The following is a 27541-nucleotide window of genomic DNA, read 5'->3' on the forward strand; positions in this document are numbered from 1 at the left end:
AGACACTTAACCAGTTGTTGAAGTTGTGGAAATCACCTTCTGTTGGCCTTCTGACTTGGACTTTCAAGCGCACTGTTACACCTTAAAGGGAATGAGATGGGAAACCAGGTATGGCTGAGTCAGCACCAGCGTCCGGTGGATTTCATCTGAGGAGCCTGTGAAGCTTTGCAGAGGTTCTGGATAACAGTTCTAAACCCAGCATGGGCCTTAACTGTGCTCTTCCTTTGCCTTATTATTAAGAGTACCAGAGAGGGGGGTGAGATAGCATTTGCATTTCATACTTGCTGTTAGGCCTCAAGCCTAGGCCTAGTGGGTATGTTGCTCTCGCTGGGTACTGGTTAGTGAGTATTTTGAAACCTCCTAAATAGGGCCATCACCTGGGCCATTCAGCTCTTTCAAAGAATGGGTCCCCTTTAACATCACCTGAGGAAGGCAGTAAGAAAAGTATATGTGAAAAGGAAAAGCCATTGCTCTCGGAAAGATACAAAACTGCAAAATGCTTAAGCCCACCTGCCATAATTAAAAATGAGTCACGATAAAAGCCTAGGGAAGGCTCTTCCATGAAGTGTTGGGCTGCTCTTCTAAGAAGGGAAAGCTCTAGAACAGGATGGTTTAAAAGTAATGCAACACCCAGGATAAAAAAAAAAATGCAACCACCTTCTTCAGAGCTGAAATTGGCACCACAGGCTCCTTATGGAGGAATCATCTTTCTGGAGGAATAGGTAGATTACTAAACAGAAGTGGCATTGCCACAGACTGCTGCTCACAGGTACAACTGTAAATTTTCACTTCCATTAATATAGGACTAATACCAGTAATAATAAAATGAAGCTCTGCAAACGGGGTAGGGTACTGCTTTAAACCACAGCTACCCTTGCTTCTCAAAATAGTCCTTTTTCTTTCTTGAGGTTTTGTTGTTTCCATCGAGGCAGAGCAGAGAAGGCAGCAGGAGTCATCCCCAAGGCCTTGGTGAAATCCTCAACAGACAGGTGCTCCTAGAAGAGGAGAGGAACCAGAGGGCAAAGGTCACATTCTTGCCAGAGTTTGACTTGTTGAGTCATATAGGTGTGTACAGACAAATGAGCAAAAACAGTCAATGTGAGAGCCAGGAAAGGGATGGGAAGCGGGGAGGTGGCATTTTGAGGTCCAAGAGATTTGATCCCTGAATTTGGAACATAATGGAAAAGGACGGTAACAACATGAGGCAGATAGAGCTCCTTTTCTTTTGACCAGGGTCAAGTTCACACTAACCCTGAAATAAGAATTACCACATTTGACTTAGCTTGGTTAAAATGTTGCTTCTCTTTCTAGGTCTTAGTTTTCCTCTCTATAAAAATGGGAGAGGGCTTCTCTGGTGGTTGAGAATCTGCCTGCCAGTGCAGGGGACACGGGTTCGAGCCCTGGTCCAGGAAGATACCACATGCCGTGGAACAACTAAGCCCATGTGCCACAACTACTGAGCCCGAGAGCCACAACTACTGAAGCCCGCGCGCCTAGAGCCTGTACTCCACAACAGGAGAGGCCACCACAATGAGAAGCTCGCGCACCGCAACGAAGAACAGCCCCCGCTGGCCGCAACTAGAGAAAGCCTGCATGCAGCAACGAAGACCCAACGCAGCCAAAAATAAATAACTAAATTTTTTTTGTTTTTGCGATACGCGGGCCTCTCACTGTTGTGGCCTCTCCCGTTGCGGAGCACAGGCTCCGGATGCGCAGGCTCAGCGGCCATGGCTCACGGGCCCAGCTGCTCCGCGGCATGTGGGATCTTCCCGGACCGGTGCACAAACCCGTGTCCCCTGCATCGGCAGGCAGACTCTCAACCACTGCGCCACCAGGGAAGCCCAGTAACTAAATTTATTTTTTTAAAAAAAGCTTCATGACATTGAATTTGGAAGTGATTTCTTAGATGTGACTCCAAAGGCACAGACAACAAAAGAAAAAAAAGTGGACTTCATGAAAATTAAATTTTATGCATCAAAAGACGACACACAGGGACTTCCCTGCTGGTCCAGTGGTTAAGATTCTGCGCTCCCAACACGTGGGGCACGGGTTCGATCCCTGGTTGGGGAACCAGGATCCCACATGGCGTGCAGTGCAGCAAATAAATAAATAAATAAACAAACATGCCTGGGGAAAAAAAAAGACTACACACAGATGGAAGAAAATAGTTGCAAGTCATATATCTGATGACTTGCAACTATTTTCTGATGATGCAGCCAAAAATAAATAAATTAATTTTTTTTTAAATGGGCAAGGACTTAATTAGACATTTCTCCAAAGACAACATACAGATGGCCAATAAGCACATGCAAAGACACTCAACATCACTAATCATTAGGGAAACAAAAACCAAAACTGCAATGAGGTACTACTTCATGGTCACTAGGATGGCTATTACGAAACAAAAACAAAAACAAAACGGTAGTGTTGGCAGGAATGTAGAGAAACTGGAACCCTTGAGCATTGCTGGGAACCACTATGGAAAACGGTATGGTATGCCTCAAGAATTACCATATGACCCAGCAATCTGCTTCTCTGTATATACCCAAAGGAATTGAAAGCAGGATCTTGAAGAGAGATTTGTACACCCATGTTCATAGCAGCATTATTCCCAATGGCTAAAATGTGGAGGTAACCCAAATGTTCATTGACAGATGAATAGATAAGCAAAAAGTGGTATGTAAAATACAACAGAACATTATTCAACCTTAAAAAAGAAGGAAATTCTGACACCTGCTACAACATGGATGAACCTTGAGGATACTGTGCTGAGTGAAATAAGCCCATCACATAAAGACACATGCTGTATGAGCCCACTCACATGCAGTTCCTAGAGGAGCCAAACCCATAGAGACAGAAAGCAGAATGGTGGGTGCCAGGGGCTGGGGGAGGAGTGGTGATGGGGGAGTTGTTTAATGGGTGCAGAGTTTCAGTTTGGGAAGATGAAGAAGTTCCGGAGATGGGCAGGGCTGATGGTTGCACAATGAGGTGAATGTGTTTATTAATGCCACTGAGCTGTACACTTAAAAATGGCTAAGATGGTAAATTTTATATTATGTATATTTCACCATAATTTTAAAAAAAGGGGGAAAAAAGAAAGTTAAGGTCATCTGATCCCAATACATGCTCCACAGCACCACACTCACCCCCTTTCCTGAGTGATTTCAGGGATCCTGTAAAGGTCATCTTTCCCTCCCAGACCGGCAAAGTAATACTACTGTGCTCACGGGTGACTGAATTTTACCATTATAGTTATCTTCATCTCTCTTGGCTTCTAGGTTTGTTCCTAGTTAAAAGGCAACATGTTCCTGGTTAAACCTCACCAGGCTTCTATATTCCACTGTGGATGCATCAGCCATTATTTTGTGGGAACAGGTTTTGCTTAGAGATGGTGGCAGGTAGCAGCAGGGGTACAACTGAGGTGAAGAGAAAGATGCTAAGAAAAGAAGCTAGGAAAGCCACGAAACAAATTTAGAGTCAAATTTTCCCTAGCTGTTGAGTGGAAAACAAAATATTTGGGTAAATGACATGTACCAGCTTCTCTCATCCTGTGGCTAATCTAGAAGATTAGACAGCGAAATTCTACCTTTTCACTCTTGGTTTGAAAATCATGACTGGGAGTCACCTTTCTAGACCTTGGTTCTCTTCAGCCATAAGACTGAAATGACCTCTGCTCCCAGTTCAAACATGATACAGTAGTGAAACTTCTGGGAGCTGGCCAGTATCCTCAAGGCATACTCAAGTAAGAACCCCAAATTCAAATTGTTAGAAAAGAGCATCTCCCACCTCCATCTCTGCTCCCCAGGCACCAGAAGGGGACAGAGTCGGGGTGAGAGCAACGGGTTTCTTTTCAATCCAGGCTGTTCTGCTATGTAGGATTGCCCTGGAGAATGCTTTTGTGACTCCCTCAGAGAGCCCTGAACTGAACAGCTTCTTGGTAAACACATGTAGATGGATTTCAAGCTCAGGTGTATCTGAAGCCCCAGTTTTCTAACCTGTCATCCCACCTCTGGGCATTTTTGGCTCAAGGCTCCTGGGAGGCCTCCCCACTCCCCCAGGCAGGGCAGTGGAGCACCTTGTTTTGGAAGAAGGTCCCTCACAGCTGTGGCTGCCGTCTCGATGATCTGCAAGTGCTTTAGGTGCCCTCTCTCTGTCCCACCCAAGCTGGCTCCGCAGCTTGGTTGAGACTTTTGGACTCTGACCCCCAGGCTAGAGGGCAGGGACTGCCCATCCCAGTGGACTCGTATCCTTCCACTGGTCCTGTTCTTGAACCCTGCGGTCCTACCAGCTGATTACTGGCCTCACCCATGCCCACATCCGCCTCTCTGTGGTTTACTCATTGGTACTCAAACAGATTACCCTATGGCTACTGCCTCTACGTCTGAAGCAGCCAGAGAGCTTGTCCACTCTCCCCACTTGGCATGGAGCCCACAGCTCTGCTGCAAGAATCCACACTACTCCCACAATTTAAAAAAGAAATCAGCAGCAACTGATTTTTTAAAAAGAATCTAAGACTTTTTTTTTTTTTTTTTTGCGGTACGCGGGCCTCTCACTGTTGTGGCCTCTCCCGTTGCAGAGCACAGGCTCCGGACGCGCAGGCTCAGTGGCCATGGCTCACGGGCCCAGCTGCTCCGCGGCATGTGGGATCCTCCCAGACCAGGGCACGAACCCGTGTCCCCTGCAACGGCAGGCGGACTCTCAACTACTGCGCCACCAGGGAAGCCCAGAATCTAAGACTTTTTAGACTGCTTCTACCATGGCAGGGTTGTCTTGATTCTGTTTGTTATATTCAAAATTAGTGATCTACTTAGCTTCCATGTTTTAAAATAGGTAAATGCATATTTAACTTTGTTAGATATTGCACAATTCCCCTCTACAGGGGTTGTAACATACTGCCCTCACACCAACAGAATAATATATGTTTCTCCACAGCCTTACCAACAAAATATATTGTCAATATTTAGCCCCCTTTTAATCACCTGGTTCAATAATGTTGGCTGCCCTTCCCTTTAGAAATACTTTTTCTGTGCTACATGATATGACAGTAACAGCGGGACTCAGAAGACCTGATTCTTGCTCTGACTTTGCTACTGACTAGTTACATCACATTAGGCAAGTCACTTCCCCGCTCTGGGTCTGAGTTTTCTCAGGTGCAGAACAATGATAATAACAGCCTACAAGTATAGAGCACTTCCTATGTACCAGGGGCTGGGCAAATAATAATATTTATAACATTATTATGAATAATAATATTATATGATATTGGGATCATCCCAATTTTACAGTGAGGACACATGGGTGGATGTGGGAGAGAATGCATAAAAGGGTTCTAAAGGTGACGGGCAGGATGCAATGTTCTGGAAACAATACACTTATGCATATATCAGGCCCAAACCCATAACAGATGTTCCTGGAGAAAATAGTCATCTTACTTCTGTAGATTCATTAATTTATCTCTAAGACTTCTTTATGGTTTATTACACACAGAGTAAATTTTCTCTTCTCTCAGTACCCTCTCAGGCTAGATTTGCAGTCTATTTTAGACCTTCATGAAGTGGGAATGAACACTAGAAATGTGGGTTTTGTTTTCTTCTTCTTTTTGGCCTCACCGCATGGCATGCGGAACTTCCCTCACCAGGGATCAAACTTGTGCCCCGTGCAGTGGAAGCACAAAGTCTTAACCACTGGACCACCAGGGAAGTCCAGAAATGTGTTTTTTAAACAAGCCCTTCTTGCCAAACTCTCTCCCACAAGTGGTCCACACAGACAGCAGCTGCAGCTACCTGATGGACCCTGTGCCAATGAGTCTCCTCCCCGGTGCTCCTCTAAATTGCCAGCCCAAATACCAAACATGTATTTCAACCAGGATGTCTCCTGGGTGCTGCAAACGACATGGCTGCCACTAAACTCATGACTGTCCCCTTCTAAGCTGCGTCCGACCCAGGATTTTTATCTCAGAAAATGACACAACTTTCCCCTCTCACAACCTTTATCCGGTCGTCACCAAGTGTCGTTGACTTAACCGCCGAAATATTTCCCTAAACCTTCTCCTTCCCTCCACTCACCCCCATCTCCACCTGCCACCGTCTATTCCAGGCCCCCGTCTACCTCTCAGCCTGACTTGTGGCCGCTGCTTTGGCCACCTTCCAGTCCATTCTTCACTGAGCAACTAGAGTGGTCTTTGAAAAGCGTAAACCTGACTGCCACTCCCCTGCTTCACCATAATGGTTCCCCTTGACTTTTAGAATGGACACCGCCCACCCCTAGCCTGGAGTAGAAGGCACTGCCCGGTCCCCTGCCCCCCTATCAGCCACCCCTCCCCAGCTCCACCCACCCCACCGCTCTGGCCGCCTCGTCCTTTCGCCCGAGCTGTGTTTACTTCCTACTTCTGGGCTTCGTGTATACTGTTCCCTTCTCCAAGAGTAAGCCACTCTGCCTGAATAATTGCTGTTCACCTTTCAGGAGGAAATCTCTCACTAAATCAGATTCGTCCTCCTTCTCAGAGTCTGACCCACCTCCCTCCTGCTGGGATCCACGCCCTCGGGAAGCTCCTCCACAGGCTTGTTCGCCAGCTGCTCCAGGGGAAAGATGGGTAGAGGCCCAGAACTGATATTGATGTTAGCGTTGAACACGTCTAGTTTAGGGTTTGTGATCTCCTAGGGAAGAAAAGGAGAACACTGTTAGTTCAGCTGGTTTGTGGCTGCCTCCCAGGCTGCCTTTTTCTCTGAAGTCAACACTGACCCTAGGGGACCTCCTTCAAAAAGCCCTCCATGGGGGCTTCCCTGGTGGCCAATGCAGGGGACGCGGGTTCGTGCCCCAGTCCGGGAAGATCCCACATGCCGCGGACTGGCTGGGCCCGTGAGCCATGGCCGCTGAGCCTGCGTGTCCGGAGCCTGTGCTCCGCAACGGGAGAGGCCACAACAGCGAGAGGCCCGCGTACTGCAAAAAAAAAAAAAAAAAGAAGCCCTCCATGGGAATTCCCTGGCGGTCCAATGGTTAGCACTCGGCGCTTTCACTGCCAAGAGCCCGGGTTCAATCCCTGGTCAGGGAACTAAGATCCCATAAGCCTTGCGGTGTGGCCAAAAAAAAAAAAAAAAAAGAAGAAGGCTTACATGACCCGTGCCTCCCACTGTCCACACGCACATACACACACACTCATAAAAACATGGCACTTTGGACAGGACCCATGAGCTAAAGCTTGGCGGATTGTATTCAGCCAAAGCCAGTTGGTGTAAGATGACTGTTTTGTTCTATGACTTATGAACTCCTCCATGGCTACCCTAATGTTCGAGGTCTACCTTGGACATTTATGACCCTCTTTCTCTTATCTGTTGTGAAACCGTCACCCGTAAATTCACTTAGCCTTGACCTATCTATCTATGCTTTCCTGCCTGCACCATTCGTCAACCAAGAAGGGTTTATTGAGTGCCACAGGGTTCCCAGCCTGCGGGTGAGGCTGAGGGGCCACACGTGTTATCTGCTGATAACCCAGCGTGCTTGGGAAATTGCTCTCATGCTCTGGACACACTTCTGCAGAGTCTGCTTGGTCTTGTTTCCCCTACAGGCCTGTGAACTTCTTTGATTTCATATTTCCACATCCTAGGCCTGTAGGCGGAACACATTTCCATGAACTAACTGAAACATCGAAGGAAAAGGTTATTCTACCCAGAGAAGGGATCCCCAGGGTGATATAGTAGAGAAATCACTATTTCCCCAAGTGTGATCTGCGGACTAACTGCCTCGAATTACCTGGGCCCTTTGTGAAAAATACACATATTACTGGGTCTCAGCCCAACTCTACAAACCAGAATTTCGGGAAGTGGGACCTTGGAATCTGCATTTTAATAAGCTTCCCCCATCCCCTAGTTCCCCATCACCCAGACTCTTAAGCATGATAAAATTTGGGAACCATTTCACTAGGGCATGGAGGAGACAAAACAGCTAGAGCCATTGAAGTTAAACAGCAAGAAGAACTTCTAGGAGAAGTGGGAGGGAACAATGGAAAGGAAGCAGAGGACCCTGGCATCTTCCGGGGAGTTTTCTCAGCTCTCACTGGTCTGACCATTGTCAATGGCCACCGCCAACTGCCCCGTACTCACAGCAGTGATCTGGCCCCAGTTCCCAGAGTTTCCAAGCTCCGCCTTCAGGGCCTCATAGGATTTGGCGTTCTGCATGTAAAGTAAGTAACAAATTAGACCTCGGTCTCAGCAGAGGAGATGGAAGAACATTTTCCTTCAGGCTTTGAATGAAGACTGGCCTAGGGCCTGGGGGTGAGAAGGAGATGAGGGAGCTCAGGGGGAGGCTGGAGGACGTCCCTGAAAAAGGAGGTTGGATGGTAAGGATGAGCACGAAGGGCTGACAGGTAACAGGCTGGGGCAGGGGGCTATTTGCCCTGCTTGGCCCAACATGCAGATGGAAAGTACGATTTTTCCCCACTCTCGGGGTCTAAGGAGCCGCACACAGTCTTGAGACCCCTGCCCACACTGTAGGCTCTGGGGGACTGAGGGGTCCTGGAGAACCCTGGAGGGGCTCCTCTCAGAGCTTGGAGGGGACCCTACCAGGGAGGAGTGAAGGGAGTAGAGAGGACCTTGGCTCCATGGGGAACCCCATCTCCACATCCCCAGGGCCTGGCAGCAAGCATGCTGCATTATGAGCTCCAGTTCTGCTGACTGAATGAATGAGTGAATGAATAAATGACTGAGTGAGTGAATGAATGAGTCTGAGAGAGACGCCACACAGACTTGAGGTGGGGGAAGACCTGCCAGCGTTGTTCACTTGGGACACTGACCTGGATTTGAGAAGTTCTGGCATCTAGGTGTGCCGCCTTGGGATTTGTTTGAATCCATCATCAAGACTAAACTTAGCTCATCAAACACTGAATTTGTTTAAACACATTTGAGGAAATTAATCTAAGCTTTGTTTCCCTAATCTCATCTGTTGTGTCAATTTCAAGTACCCAAAGCCACCAGGCCAACATTCATTCTACCTTAGCCTTCCTCCGTCCTTTAGAGAACATTCACTAGGGTTCCGTTTTGAGGAGCTGCCCTCTGCTTCTATCTGAGACCAGTTTAGAAAATCCTGTGGAAATCTGATTCACTGTCCCTCAGGTAAGGACCACGTATAGGACCCATTTTGCTTAGAATTTAGTGCCAGGAGACATCCGTCTTTAGACACTTTCCTTTAGAACTGACATGTTCAGAGGACCCACCAATGCTGTGCCCTGGACGTTTCTGCAATGATGATGGAAATGTTCTTTTTCTGTGCTGTCCAATATGGTACCCACCCGCCACATGTGACTATTGAGAAATCAGTTCCTTAATTTTACTTCTTTAATTCATTAATTTAGTGAGAAATCAATTCTTTAATTTTAAAGAAATCAATTCTTTAATCAATTTAAATGCAAATTTTAATTAATTTACATTTAAATAATCAGTACAGCTCTTACCAATAATGTCCAAGAGCTTTGAGCTAAATCTAGTGCACAAGCAAGACACTGTCATTAGCCTAGGTTTTTGATAGATTTCCTTTCTTCTCCCTCACCAGGGGCCTTAATGGTCTTGCTGCAGCCTTACTGTTTATTCTAAGTCTCCTCAAACCCCTTGACAGATATATCACAGGTCGTCCATCACAATGAACAGAAAAGCCAGGAGTCCACCCTGCCCTCGGTGTGCCATGAAGGATGCACTGGGCTGGAAGGAGCAGGTGGGCTGGGGACACTCACACTCCACTTGAAGGGATCCCAAGCCAGGAACCAGCCCGTGAATGTGGGGGGCTCGTGTCCTTGCTTCACCACAATGATGGGGGTCTCCGGGTCCCGGCCGCTGGGGTGGGTCTTGAGGTATTCCTGCACCGTGGTGGCTGCGGCTTTCTTCTCGGCCTCATTGGCATTCTTTCCAATCCAGAAAAAGACCTGTGGAGCATCCCAGAGTCAGTCCTTCCTGTCCTCCCTCGGCTCCCCCAGGCTCAGATGTCCAGAAGTGGCCCCTGGCCTTGGGCAGGCCCCATCAGGCCTCGAAAATGGAGGTTGGACAGATGCCCTCTACTTAGATATTCTGCAGATGTGTGACTCCCAGCCTCTCCAGAGCCTAAGACCCTCAAAAACACTCCTCTGCCTCATGAAATGAACTGGACTTTGGGAGAAGAATACATCCTGCCCTGCAGTCCCTCCAGGCATGTTCCTCTCTACTTGCCTTCTTCTTTCTTGGGCTCATAACACCACTCCCAGGGAGAACGTATCTGGGAGTCAAGGAAACGTCAAACCTTACCCATCCCTAAAGCCACTATTTCTTGGCTCTGGGGACTGAGGTGGTGGGAAGGGAGGTCCCCAGACCTCAAACCTACCTGGTCCCAGACATCTAGCAGGAACACATCATCCTCTTCCAAGTCATCCTGATTGAAGTCAGGGATCTCTGTGGCCAGGAAGCGCCCGGTCTGGTTGGAACATTCAAAGAGCCGAGGAGTGATCACCAGGGTTTCCTCCTGCAGCCTGCAAGGTGGAGAGGAGATCACGTTGGAAAGCCTGTCTCCTAGGAAAAGGCTCTTTCTTCTGATCTCACAAAAGTTCCCGTGTCCTCCCAAGAGTCCAGGAGCTCTCCAAGGGAGAAATTCCCACCAATCTTCCAGGACATACATTTCAGTGGCTCTTCTATAGTCCTGTTAGGAAGTTCTTCCTGATATCTTCCCTCTATTCCTCCTGCTGCTACTGTAGTACATGCCCTTTTGCTTTTGAACTGGGGAATAGTGGATCATGGACCTTCTTTAGAAAAAGAGGGTTTACAGCTTGTGTTCCTCAGCATCTGGGTCCTGTGGCAGCATGGAAGGACAGGAGCTGCTGGGACCCTGGCATCTTCTTCCCAAAGGGCACACCTATAGCCCTGCCCCTCTCTTTGAGCTGCCTCCTATGGCTGTGGAAATACCCCCACCAGGCCCCCGACATTTCCATGGTAAGCAGCACAGACACAGCCCCAGTGCCTGAGAGGCTCCAAGGGCCTGGGCTGCCCCTTACTCACCTGGCAGCCCTGAGAGCCTGGCACACAGAGTTCTCAATCCATACCTGCTGCAGGCTCTGGGCCATGAGGGTGGAGATGCCGGGAGGCTCTCCAGCCTTGCAAAGTGAGCTGGCGGTCAAGGGACCTGGGAGTTACCTCTTGGTGTTGGCATAGGGGGCCTTCCCGCCCAGGGCCATCCAGAAGTTGGCCGGCTCCTGCCCTTCCACCACCACTTGTTTCTCGGTCCGGGAGATGGTGTCAGCAACCATCTTGGCCATTTCCCGCTCGTCCCCACTACAGCCCTGGGAAAAGGGGGGGTCGGCTGTGCTGGGGGAGCCCATCTCCAGTGCCATGCCTCCCCCTCCTTCCACCACATTCACTGGCCCAGAGCTCCCAGGTCTGGGAGGTTCTCCTGGATCAGGGGCCTACGCACACGGCCCAGGCAGGGGCAGTTCTCCCAACCTCTCCTCTGTTCTTGATGCTCCAAAGGATGGCAGAGGAGACAAGAGAGTCTGCACTCCTACTGGGCAGGAGGAAGTCTCCAAGAGACTGAGTCCTCCTGACAGAGATAAATGCGGAGGCAGCTACAGGCGCGGGGAGAGTGAGAGAGCCCAAGGCATTAAGACAGAGCAACATGGGGACAGACATGGGTGTCCAGAGACAAACGGAATGAGAGAGACCTACTCGGACACAGAGGCAGAGAATCAGGATGGCCAGACCCAGCGCCGCGAAGGAGCGAGGCAGGGCTAGAGGCATCAGGGAGACCTGAGAGCGGGACCTACCCGGCCAGAGGCCCCTGCCCTGACCCACACGGGGAGGCTGCTCTGAGGCTGGGGGACCGCCAAGACGCACGCGGGGAGGGGGAGGCCGCTGGACCCTGCACACACCTTCCCACACCACAGGTAGCAGCAAGACTGGGTCTTGAGGATGAAGACGTCATTGGAGTTGAGGGAGGCGGCCCGGGCTGGGACCTCAAAGGCCTTGGTGTTGTTGGTGCTGGCCCCCCGGACCTGGAACAGCTGTGTGGAGGGCACAGGCTCCACGCTGCTAGCCCGAGAGGTGCCTCCCTGCAGGGAGAGAGGGGCAGGAGTAACTTAGTAAAGGTGATGGAGGATTAGAGGGGTGACAGAGGTTGGGTGGGTCTGCTGCCCCTCCTGGTCCTCTACACAATCACCAGACTATAGTCTTTCCAAAACATTGCTTTGGTCACGGGTGCTTGCCTGCCTGAAACCTTCATCTGGCTTACAGACTAGAGCCCAGCTTTCAGCGCGGTCCTTGATGTTGAAGGTGGAGACTTCCTTTCCAGAGTCACTCTCAGCTCTCTCCAAACCCTCCATGTAGCATAGCCAGTTTCTCACTGTTCCCCACGGCGCCCTCCCTCTGGGCCTTTGTCCTGGCTGTGCCCCTGCATCGCATGCCCTCGTCTTACCTCTGCTGAGCTCTTCAACTCTGAGCCCAATGTCAAGACCTCCTCCAAACGCCCTTTCCATCATGGACTCTATGCTTATTCCCTGATTACTGTATGCATGCTCCCCTTTGACTGCAACATATTTCTGGCATTTAAGCACACAGTGCCTTGGCCTGTTGGTTCACTGGTTGCCCAGCAAGATGGTAAACAGCATTAGCATGGCATTTTTCTCCCCCTTGGCGCTTTGCAGAGGGCTGTATGCTTAGTAAGTGCTCAATAACCAAATTATTGCTTAAAGGAATGCAAGAGACGGCTATTTCATTATGTCAGAAGGCGCCAGTGCATTTTAGACGGGTCCATCGTTAGGCATATCCAGCCACAATAACTTCTTTTTTCATGGAGAGGGCCCAAGGAGTAGGGGTGTAGAGAGAAACAGTACTTGTATGTTATGTGCTAAGTGTTTATCAAACGGATTTTTAAAAATACTGAATTGCTGTTTCTATTACCATTCGACATAGATGATGGAGCCTCAAACAGTCCTCTCCTAGGGAGAATGGGCTTCACCCTAGCCCCGCTCCCACCCCACGTCCCCTTCCCCATCTCCTGGAGGCCCACCCCGCCTCAGCTGCCGGTACTGCCAGGCACCCCGGTCCAGCAGCCACACCTGGTAGACCACCATGCGTCCTTTGAAGATGGACATGAGGTGAGGTGACTCCTTGCCCATCGGGACCAGGATCTGGACTGGTTCATTGTTGTACTGCTGGTCCAGGATGACCGCTTGATAGGCCGAGGCTGTGATTTCATCCTGGCTGGCCTGGCTGCCCTGGGGATGAGCAGGATGGAAAGGGTAGGATGAGGACAGCCTCCGATTCTGACTCCGTCCCCAGCCTTAGCCACAACTCCATCCCCAATTCTGCCCAGCCCCAAACCAACTGTCTTCCCCACCAAGCCCCACCCCGGACACATCCCAAATCCCCACCTGACTCAGACCTCAGTTCTGATCCCAGCCCCACACTTAATCTCTTTCCAGCCCCAGTCCACCCTTGACCCACCTTGACCCCAAACCTCCTCTCCCGCTTACTGCGCCTTTCTCAGGGAAACACCACGGCTAGCACACCACTCAACCCCAGCACCCAAGCATCTCCCTGCTCCCTCACATCTGGACAGAGAAACCCACAGTCAGAGCAGATGAAGGGAATGGGAGTTGGAAGAGAGACTCAGAGAATCAAAAGGGGAAAGGGTTGTGAGTGGGGATACTCAGTGTCAGTGGGATCTCACAGCCAAAGCAGTTCCAAGATAGAAAAGGGGTGAAAATCCCCATCACCAGAGGTATTCAATTCAGGCGCAATGGCCACTTGGCCTGGGTATAGTGGAGGGGGAGCTGAGCTGGCTCTGCTCTGGACAGGGTGGGGTGGGGCTTGACCTGCCAGATGTAGAGCAGGTAGTGCTTCTTCTCGCCAATGAGGTAGGTGTAGAGCAGCAGGTAGCAGTCGCCCCCATAGAAGTGGCCGAGCCACTTGGAATCCACAGGCACCAGCTCTAGGTCCTCAATGCGCCATACCTGGGGCGGGTATCAGGCTAGTGTGAGGTCCAGGACAGGCTCTGCCAACCCCTCCCCACCCATCCCGGGCCACCCTCCTCCCTCACCATACCTGCACCTCCCCACTCCCATCGTCGACCATCTTCTGCTGGGCAGCCACCTGAGGCTGGACGTGCATGGACGTGGCATCAAACTTCACCTGTTCCACCCTAGCTGGAGTGAGGGGGAATCACGATACCCAGTGTCACCAGCTGAGTTCCCCCAGGTTCTCACAACAGCCCTGAGCGGAAGCTACAATTCTTAGACCCATTTTACAGATGAGGAAACTGAGGTTAGAGAGATTCAGTAGCTGACCCAAGATCATGCAGCTAGAGAGTGGCAGAGTTATAACACAGAACCATATCTCCCTCCAGTAAGGCTCATGCTTCACTGGGGCCTCCCAGAGCAGCCAGAGAAAGGACAACCCTTTTCTCCTCCCCCAGGTGCCTGGCATGGAGCTTGCCCTCAGCAAATATTGTCCGGGAGACTAAAGTTTTCTGGGTTCCAGGGAGACCCAACCCCACTCCAAATGAAAGTCAGGCTGTTCTCAGCTCCCTTTTTGTGACAACTCTTGAGTTTCTCCAAGTCCCTTTGTGTCCCCACCCCACCTGGGGAGTCCAGAGCCAGGGTGAAAGTGCACATGCAAGAGGCGTGTTCAGGAAGGAGGGCAGGAGACAGGTCTGTGCTCTCTGGGCCCCGCTCCCGGCTTCTGGTCCCACCCTGCCTCGGGCCAACCCTCACCCACGGAGCCCACGGCATGGGTTTTGCCCAGGCCTGAGGCCCGGTTGGGCACTGTCCACTTCTGGAAGAGCTGCTGAAAGACGGCTGACTCGGCCCCATCATTCTGCACCACCACCTGCGTGCTTGGTGGGTACTGCTTCGCCTTGATAAAGTTCTGGGAAGAGAAGAGGGTGGCTGGGCCTGTGTCCCTCCCCCAGTCCCCACCCCCTAGTGAAAGCCAAAGCCTGGCTGTAACCCCACCCAGACCCAACCACTAATCTACCCCGGTCCCAAGCCCAAACCAGAATCTTACCACAGTCCCAAGCTGACCCCAAACCTAACCCTGCTCTGACCCCCACCCCAAGGCCAGACCAGACTCCAAACTCGACACCACCTCCAACCTAGCTCTGACCTCAACCCTGAATCCACTACTAACCTCAAAACCCACTTCTGACCCCAACCCCAAGGTCAAATCTGACCCAAACCTGATCCCAGCCTCCATCTCCAACCTTGAACCCCACCCCCAATCCAACACTGACCCCAAGCCAGTTAGAATTACTGACTCTAACTCCTACAGGGACCCCAAACTCTGACTTGGCCTCAGCCCCATGCTGACCCAACCCCCATCTGTAGGAAGGCCAGCCTCCATTTCTCCCTCCCTTGTCCCAGCCAAGCTGGAGGTGGGAGCCCGCATTCTGCAGAGACCCCCAGGTTGCCGGGTGGTTGGCTATGCAGCGTGCAGAGACCCGCCAAGATGGCTGCAGAGCAGATACCCACACCCCCTGGAGCTAAATCAGGCTCGGAGCCTTCCCTGGCCTCTGCCTGGGGCTGTGCCTGGCCCTGACCCCGCTGCCCTCTCCCTGCTGGAGTCGGCTTCTCTGCCTTCTCCTCCAAGTTCTCCTCCCTGACGCCCAGGCCCACCAGTGCCTGGCTCATGGCTTCCCTCTTCTGCTGGGCATTGGCATTCTTCCCCTTCCACACGTAGACCTTCAGACCCCCCTGGTCCAAGATGTAACAGTCCTGGAGGCGGGAGAGAAGGACGCAGGGTTAGAGCCTGAGGGCGCCCTCGGTGCTGGGCTGGGGGAGCGGCAGGCACACGAGGTCACCTTCCCTCACACGCCACCCTCTCCTCCACAGCCGCCCCAGGCCCCTGGCGCCGCTCCTACTTGGGGGAGAGTGGGCAGGCGGCAGGCAGGGGGGTGATGGGAGTTGGGTCTGGGGGTGGCCTCCAGACCCTCTCACCTCGTGACTGAGCAGGTCCTGTGTGAGCGGCCATGTGGCGACTTCTCTGACCACCACGTTTCCCCCTGAGTCAGACACACTGCAGGACAAAAGTGCGGCATAGACAAGGGGGGTCCCGGGCCCTCGCCTGGGGAATCCTCCCCCAGGAAGTCCCCCGTGGTCAAGAGGAGCCCAGAGGCAGCCGGGCACTCACTGGTACAACTTGAGGGCGGCCTTGAGTGCCGGCTCCACCACCGCGTCAGGCATGGCGGCCTTCAGCTCCTTCCGCTGGCCCAGCACGTGGTTCATGATCTCCATCAACTGCGGCGAGGCCTTCTCGTCCTCCCCGTCCACTATGCCCACGTAGGTGCGTCCACCCCGCTCCTGGTCTCGGATCTCCTTGGCCAGGGTCATGCCCTGCAGGGAGGCCCCGGGACCCGTGAAGGCTGGCGGGGGGCAGGGGACAGGGCAGTGTCTGCCACCCCAAACCACACCTGGAGAGCCCAGCCCCCTACAGCAGCCCCAAGGGGGAGGCACCTGCCTGGCCCTTCCCTTTTGATGGGGGACCAGGCTTTTTAGGTGCATGTGAGGAAACCAGGCAAAAACCCCAGGAAGAGCAGGTTTCCTCTTGGGCAGGAGAGGGTCTGGAGGGGACTTGCTGGGCCTTCGTTTTTGACATTGTTTGAAATTTGTGATGTTACTTCACAGTTTTGCATGAGAGGCGAGCCCTGAAGGTCACAGTCCCAGGCTCTTTGCCCCAAAGCCATGTACACACACACACACACACACACACACACACACACAGAGGCTCATGTGTGCGCTCACACATACGCCCAAACATCCACACTCACACACACACAGCAGTCTCTCACGTGCTCACACAGATGTCCAAACACACACTCACACACAGGGCTGGCTTACCCTCCTCTGCCCAACATCTACTACTCAGTTACTGGCCTTTCCACCCAGGTCCCCTTCTCTCTCCACTCCCCCCCAGGCCCTCTCTCCCAGTCCCAAGGCTTCTGCACTCAGGTCCATATCTGTCTCCTGCCCAGCCCGCTGTTTTCATCCTATTTCTCCAACTCCCATGATAACCCCATTTTAAGATGTCCCAAACAGAACTCTTGATTTTCTCCCCAACTCTGTTGCTTCTTGATCTTCCCATCTCAGGAAGTGGGACTCCATCCATCTCCGCAGAAAGCACATCCTTCGACGTCTGCCTCACCCCTCTCTCGTCACCCCCAATCTGACACGCAAGTCCCGTGATTCCACCTTCCCAGCCATGCTCCTCACCCAGACAGCCAGAGGGGCTCCCTGTGTGCCCTCAAACTCTCCACCCGCTCTCGCTTCTCAAAAGTCAGGGTGGGGCTGCCCTGGTGGCGCAGTGGTTGAGAGTCCGCCTGCTGATGCAGGGAACGCTGGTTTGTGCCCCAGTCCGGGAAGATCCCACATGCCGCGGAGCGGCTGGGCCCGTGAGCCATGGCCGCTGAGCCTGTGCGTCCGGAGCCTGTGCTCCGCAACGGGAGAGGCCACAACAGTGAGAGGCCCGCGTACCGCAAAAAAAAAAAAAAGTCAGGGTGACCTTCAACGGCCTCCCGGACACTCAGAACAAAACTCAACCCTCTGACACAGACTTCTGACCACATAACATGTCCTGTGAGACCCACCCACCCTCTGCTCCAAGCCCCCAAAGCCCTCATTTTGTGCGCTGGCTGAGCTAGGAGGTTCCCTGCCAGCCACTTCTCTCCTGTCTCCCTCCAGAAGCCTTCTTAGAACTCTCAGAACCCCCAGCGCCACACTCCCCACCCCTCACTTCTCCAATATTGCCCTCCATGTCTGTCTTCCCCACTGGACAGCCAGCTGGAGGCCAGAGCCAGGGCAGGGTGCTGCCCATTTCATTCACCACCAGATGCCCAATGCTTGGCACAGGGTCTGCCACACAGCAGGGACTCATTAGGCCTGAGTGGGTCAGCCAGGGGACAAACACGCGAACTCCAACATGCATAGCTCTCCCCATACACGTGAAGACTCAGATCCACCTTCAAACACAGCAACCTGGACAGTCAGGGCAGAGACGCCTGGGGAAATGGGGGCTGCTTGGGGTGTGGCAGCGGTCTGGCAAGTTTGACTGGGAGGGAGGCTGGGTGCTGGGTGCAGGAGCAGGTCGGGGCAGGGTGGGATTTGTGGAGAGGGGTGGTGCACCAGCAGGGTTACCCTGAGTCTCTCCATGCGGTTACTCTCTGGCCCGTTCCACTGGATGATAAGCTTCCCGAGGTCCAGGAGGAAAACATCCCCACGGTTGAAACTCTTCCAGGACATCTCCACCTGGAGAGCCATGGGGCAGGCGCAGATCCCACTCAGACCCCATCCATCACCCCCATCACCCATCATCTCTTCCCCACCCCTTCTCTGCCCCTCACCCCTCCTCAGCCTCTGCTTTCCACCCAGGCTGGGAGCGGGGAGAGGAGGCCACGCCCAGGGCCCTGGTTGATGCCCACCTCTCTGGCCACCACATTCCTCTTGCCCTTGACATGTAGCAGCCGCTGGATGTCATAGGAGTTGGTCTCCACTTGTTTCATGCCAGAAGCCACACCCCCTTTCCGGATCCTGTGAAGAGAGGTGCACTGACCCAAGGGAGTGGGCTGGGAGGTGTGATAGGTCCTCGTCCTCCCAGATCTTGGGTACCTGGTTGCCACAGGGGCCATTTGAGGGCTGGGGCTGGGACTAGGGAGGTGCATGAGGCACCTCGGGCACAAACTCCAAGGAGGCACTCACTCTCAGTGTCATGCAAGGTCGGTCTATTGCCTCAATTTGCATGACCCTGGCAGTGAGTGCCTCTTTGGAGTTTGTACCCTAGATGCCTCGCTCACCTCACCCTAGTCTTTGCCCTGTTGAGAGCCCTGCGAAGATGGGTGCGTGGTAATGTGGTAATGTGGAAGGACCAGATAGGACTCTAAGGACAGGGGACTGAAGTGAAGGAAAGAGGGGAGATGCTATGGACTGAATTGTGTCCCCTCCCAACTCATATGTTGAAGACCTAGCCCTCGATGTGATGTATTTGGAGACAGAGCCTTTGGGATGTAATAGATTTGATGAGGTCTAGGTGAGGTCATAAGGGTGGGAACTTCATGATCGGATTAGTGCCCTTATAAGAAGTGACACTAGAGAGTTTGCTCACACTCCATCATGTGAGGACACAGTGAGAGGGTGGCCATCTGCAAACCAGGGAGAGAGCCCTCACCAGCAATCAAATCAGCTGACACCTTCATCTTGGACTTTCCAACTTCTAGAACTGTGAGAAAACTAATTTCTTTTGTTTAAGTCACCCAGTCTATTTTTTGGTTTTTGTATTTTTTGTATCTTGCTATGGCAGCCCAAGCAGACTTAAGCCAGGAGAGGTACCACCTCAAGTGCTCAAAGGAGTGGACTGCTGCTGTGAGTATAGAAAGAAGGAGAGCAAGACAAAAGGGAAGGGTGGGGACTGGCTAACTGGAGAAATCCTGGCCTATCCTACAGGTCAGTAGCAACTTGGCTCCTGACCGTGTGTTTCCATGGGAAAAGCCGGGAGGTCAGAACTTCAGATTTTTCAAGAAAAGCTGGAAATCTGGATTTTAGTGTGAAAGGTTTCTTTAGAGAAAGAAGGAGCAGTCATATGCTCATTGGCCAGTGGGGAGACTTGATATGATGCCCTGGAGGGCCTCCTTTGGTGCTGAGCTCTCCAGGACATTCAAATAGGGGTTGATTTACAAAAATTCATGGTATGCAGAGTTACAGAATTTCAGAATGGGCTCCGGGGCAGCCAACGACACACTCAGAGAGATGAAGACCAAGGACAGGGAAGCAGCAGAAATGGGGGTGGAAGATTAGGAAGGTGAACAAAAATTTCTCTCATGGGCTCCCCCCACAGCCTCAGTCTCCCTTTCCAGCCCCAGGTCTGCCCCCCAGCCTTGGTGTCCCTCCCCAGCCCTGATTCCATTCCCAAGCCTGTAGCGCGCCCCTCCGTACACAATGCCCTGCTTGAAGTAGCCTCGGAAGGTCTCGCTCTCGTTGCCCTGGACCTCGCGGTGCTGGACAGCCCGGCCCTTCAGAAAGTCATCCATCTGTGTGGTGTAGATGGCAGCTGCCCCTTGCTCATCCTGGGACGAGTCCCGGCCGATCCAGTAATGAATGTCATAGGACAGGTTGCTGCCTGTCTTGTGGATCTAGGGAGAGGGCATGTCCAGTGTACCTGAGGCCCTGGGCTCCCACAGCCCTCTCCCTGCCTCCCTGCTTCACAAGCTCTTGGGGCCTGGGCCACAGCGGAGCTTGGCATGGGGGAAGTTCATGGGACTGGTGGTCAGCAGCCCTGCATCGTGGCCCCAGTTCTGTCAGGCTCTCTGAGACATGGGGCAAGTGGCTTCCCCGACCCGGGCCTTCCTCATCTCACCTTGGAAATAACTTGGTTGGACTACAGCATTTCCCAAAGTGATGTGCACAGACCATCAGAGGTCTGAGAGGTGATTGCATGGTATACAATGAAATGATTATGGAATTTTTTTTTTTGGCCACACCACCGGGCATGCAGGATCTTAGTTCCCAGATCAGGGATCGAACCCAGGCCCCCTGCAGTGAAAGCACAGAGTCTTAACCACTGGACCGACAGGGAAGTCCCTGATTATGGAAATATTTTATAGCTACTTTCTGTTTGTGACATGGGACACTGTGTTCCATTCATGATAATGATATTAAGTTTTTAAATAAATGGATTTAAATTTTAAAAGTGAATCAATATAAAGAAAAGTACAAATGCGTTAACAATACAGGATGTGGAAGAAACCGAGAAGGGGAAATGAAGTTGACTATGGATTTTGGGAACATGGGCTCAAGGTAGGGTGACATCCCACCAGTTCAAAAGATCCCCCAAGACTGTAAATCCACAGATGGTCACCCCAGCTGGGAGCTCACAGCCCAAGGGCAGGGAGAGCCTCTTACATCTCTGACCCTGCAGAGCTACCTCTAGGCTGGGAACACCCAGTGAATGCTGTCCTGGGGTGAAGTTAGGCGGCAGTTCCCATTGCCCCCAGCCTCAAATTTCCTCTGTGTTGCTACTGTGAGCTTTGCTCTCTGCTCAGCCCCCTCCCCTGCCCATCCCCCACTCACAGCCAGGACTATATAGCAGTCACCATCGAAGAAGCTGCCGAAGGTGCTGGAAGGAACAGGCACCATCTGCATGGCCTAGGGAGGGAAGGGAGGTCAGAGGGTCAACCACCGAGGACCCCCAGCTTCCCTGCCTCCCTTAACCAAATGGAGAGTTAGGAAAGGAAGGCCAGGAGGAAGAGGGCATGAGGAAACTGACAAGGTGAATGGATGTGAGGAGGGTGGGGAGGAAAAGGAGCAAGAGGATGTGCCCGATGCCTGAGGAGGGGGTGGGGATGGCACTTGGGGACAGGCACCAGGGGCTCGCATGCCAGCAGGGCAGGGTGGAGGACAGTCAGTAATCCCAGGGCTCTCCCTTCCCTTGGTCCATCCCAGTCCTTTGTGCCCTTTGTGCCCAGGCAGGTCCTCACCTCTATCCTCCATATCTGTACCCCGGGCGTGGTGACGTTGAGGGAGCCTTTGACCTGGGTGCTCAGCTTGGTCATGGCGGATGAGCCTGGGGAGAAGTGGTGTCAGAGTAAGAAGAGCACATGGGGGCTTCCCTGGTGGCGCAGCGGTTAAGAATCCGCCTGCCAATGCTGGGCACACGGGTTCAAGCTCTGGTCTGGGAAGATCCCACATACTGCGGAGCAACTAAGCATACATGGGAGCAACTAACCCATGAGCCACAACTACTGAAGCCCATGTGCTTAGAGCCCATGCTCTGCAACAAGAGAAGCCACCGCAAGAAGAAGCCCACGCACCGCAACGAAGATCCAACGCAGCCAAAAATAAATAAATAAATATTAAAAAAAAAAAAAAAAAAAGAAGGCCTGGGCTTGCGTCGGTTTCAGTGCCGCTCTTCCAGCCCAGCCTGACAGTGCCCCGAGGCCAGGGCTCAGGGACCTGGGGGAGGTTCCCCACTCTGGGCCCTGACTGGCCAGGGGCCCATCCTCCAGCCTTCTCACCCAGCTCTGATCTTGTCATTCTTGTTTAAATACCTGCCCGCATCGCCTGCTGCAAAAAGTCTCCCCCTACTCCTTAGCCTGGCAATCAAGGCCTTCTTTCTCGATCTATCCCCAAACAGTACGCACCCAAAAGAATGGAACAAAACAGGTGTTCAGACAAAAACCTGTACATGAAATTCATAGCTGCTCTATTCACAATAGCCAAAAGGTGGAAACAATCCAAATGTCCATATGAACAGATCAACAAAAGGTGGTCTAGCCACACAATGGAATGGTATTCAGCTGAAAAAAAAGGATACACACTACGACGTGGATGAACCTTGAATACTTTAGGCCCAGTGAAAAAAGTCAGACACAAAGGCCCGGTTCGTATGATTGAATTTATATGAAATGTCCAGAACAGGAAGTCCATAGAGACAGCGAGCGATTAGTGGTTGTCAGGGGCTGGGAGGAAGGGAGGAAGGGGGAGCGACTCCTAGTGGGCGTGGACTTTCCATCTGGGATGATGAGAACATTCCGGAACTAGAGAGTGGTAGTGGTTGTGCAGCATCGTGACTGTCACTGAATTGTATGTTTTAAAGTGGTTAAAATGGTAAATCTTATGTTCTGTGTATTTTACCACAAGAAAAGAAAAGTGTATGCAGCAGTTTCCTGTTTCTTGCTAGCTCCAGACACCCCGCAGTTACTGTTCGGGTAGCCCACACAAAATGGGGTGGGACCGTGTCTGTTTGTTCGGTACTGTATCACCAGCATGTAGCACCGCTGACACTTTGCCGAGTGGGTGCGTGGGCAGATGGATGAATGGGCGGGTAGTCGGGTGGTTGGTTGGGTGTGTGGGTTAAAGTGATTGAGTGGATGGATGGATGAATGAATGAGTGAATCCTTCCAATGGGAACCACCCACCACCCACTGAGCAGCAAGAAATCTCTCCCCAGTCTTCTTTGATGGTATCTGTTGTGGCTCTATTCCTTTGACCTGTAGCTGTGTTCTCCACTCCAGCTGCTCATCAGAATCACCTAGGGAGCTTTTTTTTTTTTAAACACAAAGGTGTTTTATTTCAAGTCCATGCCATCTAAATCTACTGAGTACAGTAATCAGGACCGGAGAGGGGACGAATTAGAACCTAAACAACAACAACAAAAAACACCGGGACGTTCGCCCCCTGCATTGCGAATCTTAGTTAGTTCAGAAGAATCCGTGCGCTGGCAAGCCAGTCTCGTCCCTGAGAAGCACGCTTCTCGCTCCGTTCTCCCTAGGGAGATTTTAAACAACACTGATGCTCCCATGCTTAGGATGTATCCATATCCCCAGGGATTCTAATTTAATTAGGCCTGGGTGGGGCCCAGTCTTGGGTACTTTATTTTCTGCCTTTTGGGAGGCGGGGCATAGGTGCTTTTAAAACTCCCCAGTGATTCTGATGAGCTAAGGAGGAGAGTCACTTGTCCCCGGTTATTTTTGTCCCTGGTTTCCTGCCCCTCCCTCCCAGGCTGGAGGCCACCCCATTCCCCACGGAACCTACCACCCAGTCCTGCATGGAGTTGCCCTCCATGAATGCTTCTTGAATCAGTGAATATAAATGAAAGGTCATGTGGCCCCCACCTCCGTGCACTGACAGCTGGAATCTATCTAATCTCTCCTTGCACCTGGAGTCTAAGTCACCCCTTGGAACAATGACCTGGTCTTTTACTGCTGGTAGACTCCCTCTTCCGAGTCCTGAAGGGTGACCCCCTCTCCCTGGCATTGTGGAATCTGGGGGCAAGGTCTCCCTGCCCAGCCTTTGATTAGCGCCCCCTCCAGCAGATCAGGGCCACCTGCCAACAGCCAGCACTGCATATGTAGGAGCCCCTTGTGCCTGGGTCCTGTCTGATGTTCCTGTCGGCCAGAGCCTCTTCCATGAGGTATTTCTCAACCCACAGAGACCCCAGGGCTCCCAGGACTCCTGGTTCAGTTGAACCAATTTGGGTACAAAGGAGGAAAATGTTTTCTGTTTTATTTCAATCACCACCTTCGTCAACATCCCTACTTTCACCAAAACAGACTGACCCTCACTAGCTGTACAGACATGGCTGTGTTTCTTCATCTATGAGGTGGGCAGTCGACAACTAGGTGATCTCTAAAGTCCCACCAGGGAGACTTCCCTGGTGGTGCAATGGATAAGACTCCGTGCTCCCAATGCTGGGGGCCTGGGTTAGATCCCTAGTCAGGGAGCTAGATTCCACATGCATGCCGCAACTAAGAGTTCGTGTGCCACAACTAAGGAGCCCGGGAGCCACAACTAAGGAGCCCGCCTGCTGCAACCAAGACCCAGTGCAACTAACTAACTAAATAAATAAATATTTAAAGTCCCACAGAGACATGCTCTGAGTCTAGGAGGAAACAGCAAGAGGAATAGAGGGTAGACAAGATGAGGCTCTTCTTGTCCATCAAAGCAGTGGAGACTCTGGCAAGCAGGGGCTTGAAAAAGCTGGGGCTCTCCCTCCCTAGAGAAAAATCAGGACTGGGGACCTCCAGCAGCTTGAACAGGGAAGGGGTAGGGAGGGGTGAGGAAGGGCATTCTGGGGAGGGCAGCCCCGAGAGGGGGACTCATGCTTCAAGGGCACCTGCCAACTGCTCCTGCCCTGTCAACGCTGGTCAGGGCAGATGCCTCTGGCCCGCCCCCCTGGTCCTCCCCAGCCTCCAGTCTCTCCTGAACTGCTGGGAGGAATATGGGTCCCATCCTGCCCCAATGCCGACAGCACAGCCCTGCGTTTGGATATGTGATGTCTTCTCTCTAAGCTTGAATTCACTGGCTCCCCCCTCACTCCTGGTCCCCTCTCTCCTCTGTCCCCACCTCGAGGAAGGGCACCAACACTCCCAGACCCCAAAGCCATCCATTGGTGCAGCAGCCTGGACCCCTCCCTCTCTGGCCCTTCTGTCCACCTGAACGCCTCTCCAGTCTGCGCCCAACACCCCCCCCCACCTCTCTCTGCTTCTAGTAACACCACACTGTTCACTGGCCCTGGCCACCCCCCACCCACCCATGCTGCTTCTCACCCTCCCCTCATGTCCCTCCTTTCTCCTTTAGTTTTCTTTTCCAGTGCCCTTGCCACCTGTCTTCACTTGGCCAACACTCACATGCTCTTCTTGACTCAATTTAGGTCTCATTTCTTCCAAGATACCTTCCCGGAATCCTCAAGCTAGACTAGACCCCTCCTCAGGGACTCCAAGGCATCTTGGCCGGATGCCTCTCTTGGACCCCTGACCACATGATGATGAGAGGATCCGTTTATAAGTCTGAGGTCCCCAAGGTCAAGGACCTAGACACATTTGTCTGTAGCCCCCAGATCCTAGCACATAGTAGGTGCTCAATAAATACTCTTGAAGCTGAAAGACTGAACCGCAGAATAGAAGGGATGGCCCATCTTGGGACCGTGGAGGGAGTTAGGGCTCCTGCTGCCCCCAGGTCCCATCTTTCCTTTAGTAACTGCTGCCTTGTTGTCCTCAGAGTTGGGGCTCCAGAGAGCCCCAGAGTGCTGTCACTGCTCTTCATTCTTAGTCATGCAGTTCTCAGCGGGACAGGGATGTGGCAGTTCCCAAACAAAGGACACCCTCCTGCTTTGTTAGGCCCGTGAGAGCAGAGGAAGTGGACATATCCCAGCCCCCAGCCTGCTCACTCTGCCTCGCCCTGAGCCTGAACAGGCTTCCTGGGAAGCGGGTGGTCAGTACATCCCAAGATCCTGACCTGGACTTGGCTCCCACCTCCCCCCACCCCATTTTAGCTGCATGGAGCCACAGTGCCTGGTGAGGCTGAGGGGACGGGTCCTGGTGGAGGAGAGATGGGGCAGAGGTGCATGCGAGGGTGGCCGAGCCTGGACCAGGGCCCAGGGGCCTGTTGCCCCAGTCCCCTGCCGCCTCTCTGCCTTTGCCCATTCAATCCCTGAGGGCTGTTGTTCACACCCTAGTATCCAGGAGACGAGAGCCCTGAGGTCCCAGGAGTGTCAAGGGAATGGGGACACAGAGAAAGAAACCATTTCAGATGAGGAAGAAATGAACAAAGAGACAGTGGGCGCGGGGGTTAGGGGGAGAGTGAGGTCAGGGTGACCAGCTAGTCCCGCTTTGCCCAGGACTGGAGGGTTTTACATCTAGAAGTCCCCAGATACTCCTCAGTCCAGGGCAGTCGGGCAGGGATGGGTGACACCTGAGGTGGGGTGGGGACTGGAGGCAAGTGGGGGTCGGAAAGAGCAGTTGTCTGGGGTGAAGCTGCACAATCCTTCCCTTGGAGGCCCAGGAAGCCACACTGGGCCCCCTGCCCTTTCCAGACTCTGCAGAGAACGAAGCCTCTCCCTCACACCCGCGCCAAGGAGCTGCAGGAGGCCCCAGGCTACCCGCCAGGAGCAGGGGACCCCGTTCTGTCCTCTCCCACCACCTGTGGCCCCGTGCGTCCCCACAGGGTGGCCTTACCTGTCTGGAGGACGCAGCTGCCACCTGGGAGATCTCAGGGAGCTGTGGCAGGCTGGCTGGAGGAGAGCGACCTTTGTCCCTCCCCCCCCACACCCCAGGAACTGCCTTCGCCATATAAGGGAAGACAGAGAGAGAGAGAGAGGATGGGTGAGGGGGTGGGGAGGCAGGTGCCCGCCAGGTCCCTGGGAGCCAGGAGCCCAGCGACCGCCTGACGCCCAGAGCCAAGGTGCCCCACCCTTGGCTCCCGAGCAGGTGCCCAGGGATGGGATGTGTTTCTGCCCAGGGCCCAGGCAGGATGGGATGCAGGTGGACAGCATCTGCCAGGAAAGATAGGGGCACCTGGACACTTCCTCCCTTCCACCCAGAGGAGCCGGCACTGCCGTCCTCCCTCCTTCCCTGGGGAGCGGCCCTGGGGTGGGGGACCCCTGGACCCAGGGATTCAGGGCCAGGTGTTCAGACTTAGGGCCCTTCCAGGACATATGGGACACTGGCTCCCCTAGAGGTCGCGCGCTCAGAGGGGCACCGCGCTCTTCTTGCCTCCCTCTTCAGACGCGCTGGCTCCACCCGGAGTTTTTATGAGCCGCCATAAACCGTTGCCTTTGGACTCTGCTCTGCTGCTCTCTCCCAGGAGCCACAGCTTCCATTTCTGAACCTGATCCTGGGGGGCTTCTCACTCAGAAGGGGAAAGGAGCGCAGCCCCCTCAGGAAGCAGGTCTCACTCAGAGGTCGGCGTTGCCACAGACGCAGCACCCTGGGCGGCTGCCTCCGACCTCCACTGCTGCAGAAGTTCTGTCACCTCTGAACTGTGGTCCTTAGGAGCGTGCGCGGAAGTGGGCTGGGTGAGGGCAGCTGCTTCCTCTGACCACACCTTCCCAAGAGTTCTAGAGACCAGATGTACATTTGTGTGCACACATGCGCGTGTGCATGCAGGTGTGTGTGTGAGCTCACGCACAGTTTCATAAGAGGAATAAACACACCGCAGGTGCTATTTTGTTTCTAAAAAAACAGGGCTTCCCTGGTGACGCAGTGGTTTAGAGTCCGCCTGCCGATGCAGGGGACACGGGTTCGTGCCCCGGTCCGGGAAGATCCCACATGCCGCGAA

General features: G+C 53.0%; 1 protein-coding gene across 1 annotated transcript; it reads right to left on the reverse strand.

The window, feature by feature from the left end:
* Positions 1–91: 91 nt before the first annotated feature.
* VIL1 (villin 1) lies at positions 92–27249 on the reverse strand. The gene is made up of 20 exons (XM_067740601.1): positions 26440–27249; positions 21463–21548; positions 21056–21130; positions 19922–20118; positions 18415–18523; positions 18131–18241; positions 16131–16333; positions 15938–16016; positions 15617–15715; positions 14717–14870; positions 14049–14149; positions 13820–13957; positions 13061–13219; positions 11876–12055; positions 11145–11290; positions 10342–10486; positions 9722–9910; positions 8100–8168; positions 6516–6656; positions 92–995 (listed from the first exon to the last, which is right to left on the reverse strand). Exons 2-20 carry the CDS (start codon positions 21535–21537, stop codon positions 882–884), a joined length of 2484 nt encoding a protein of 827 aa, XP_067596702.1. The 5' UTR covers positions 21538–21548; positions 26440–27249; the 3' UTR covers positions 92–881.
* Positions 27250–27541: the final 292 nt, after the last annotated feature.

The sequence above is a fragment of the Pseudorca crassidens genome, chromosome 6 (genome assembly GCF_039906515.1).
Source record: "Pseudorca crassidens isolate mPseCra1 chromosome 6, mPseCra1.hap1, whole genome shotgun sequence".
Lineage (NCBI taxonomy): Eukaryota > Metazoa > Chordata > Mammalia > Artiodactyla > Delphinidae > Pseudorca > Pseudorca crassidens.

What these genes read in the sequence shown, in the direction of transcription:
- VIL1 (XM_067740601.1), bottom strand. Translation starts at nt 21,537, where the DNA reads ATGACCAAGCTGAGCACCCAGGTCAAAGGCTCCCTCAACGTCACCACG. An exon ending in CCATGCCGTGGGCTCCGTGG is followed by an intron (nt 14,150 to 14,716) that starts GTGAGGGTTGGC and finishes CCCTCACTCCAG; the next exon opens with CTAGGGTGGAACAGGTGAAG. An exon ending in GCTACCTGTGGTGTGGGAAG is followed by an intron (nt 11,291 to 11,875) that starts GTGTGTGCAGGG and finishes CCCTTTTCCCAG; the next exon opens with GGCTGTAGTGGGGACGAGCG.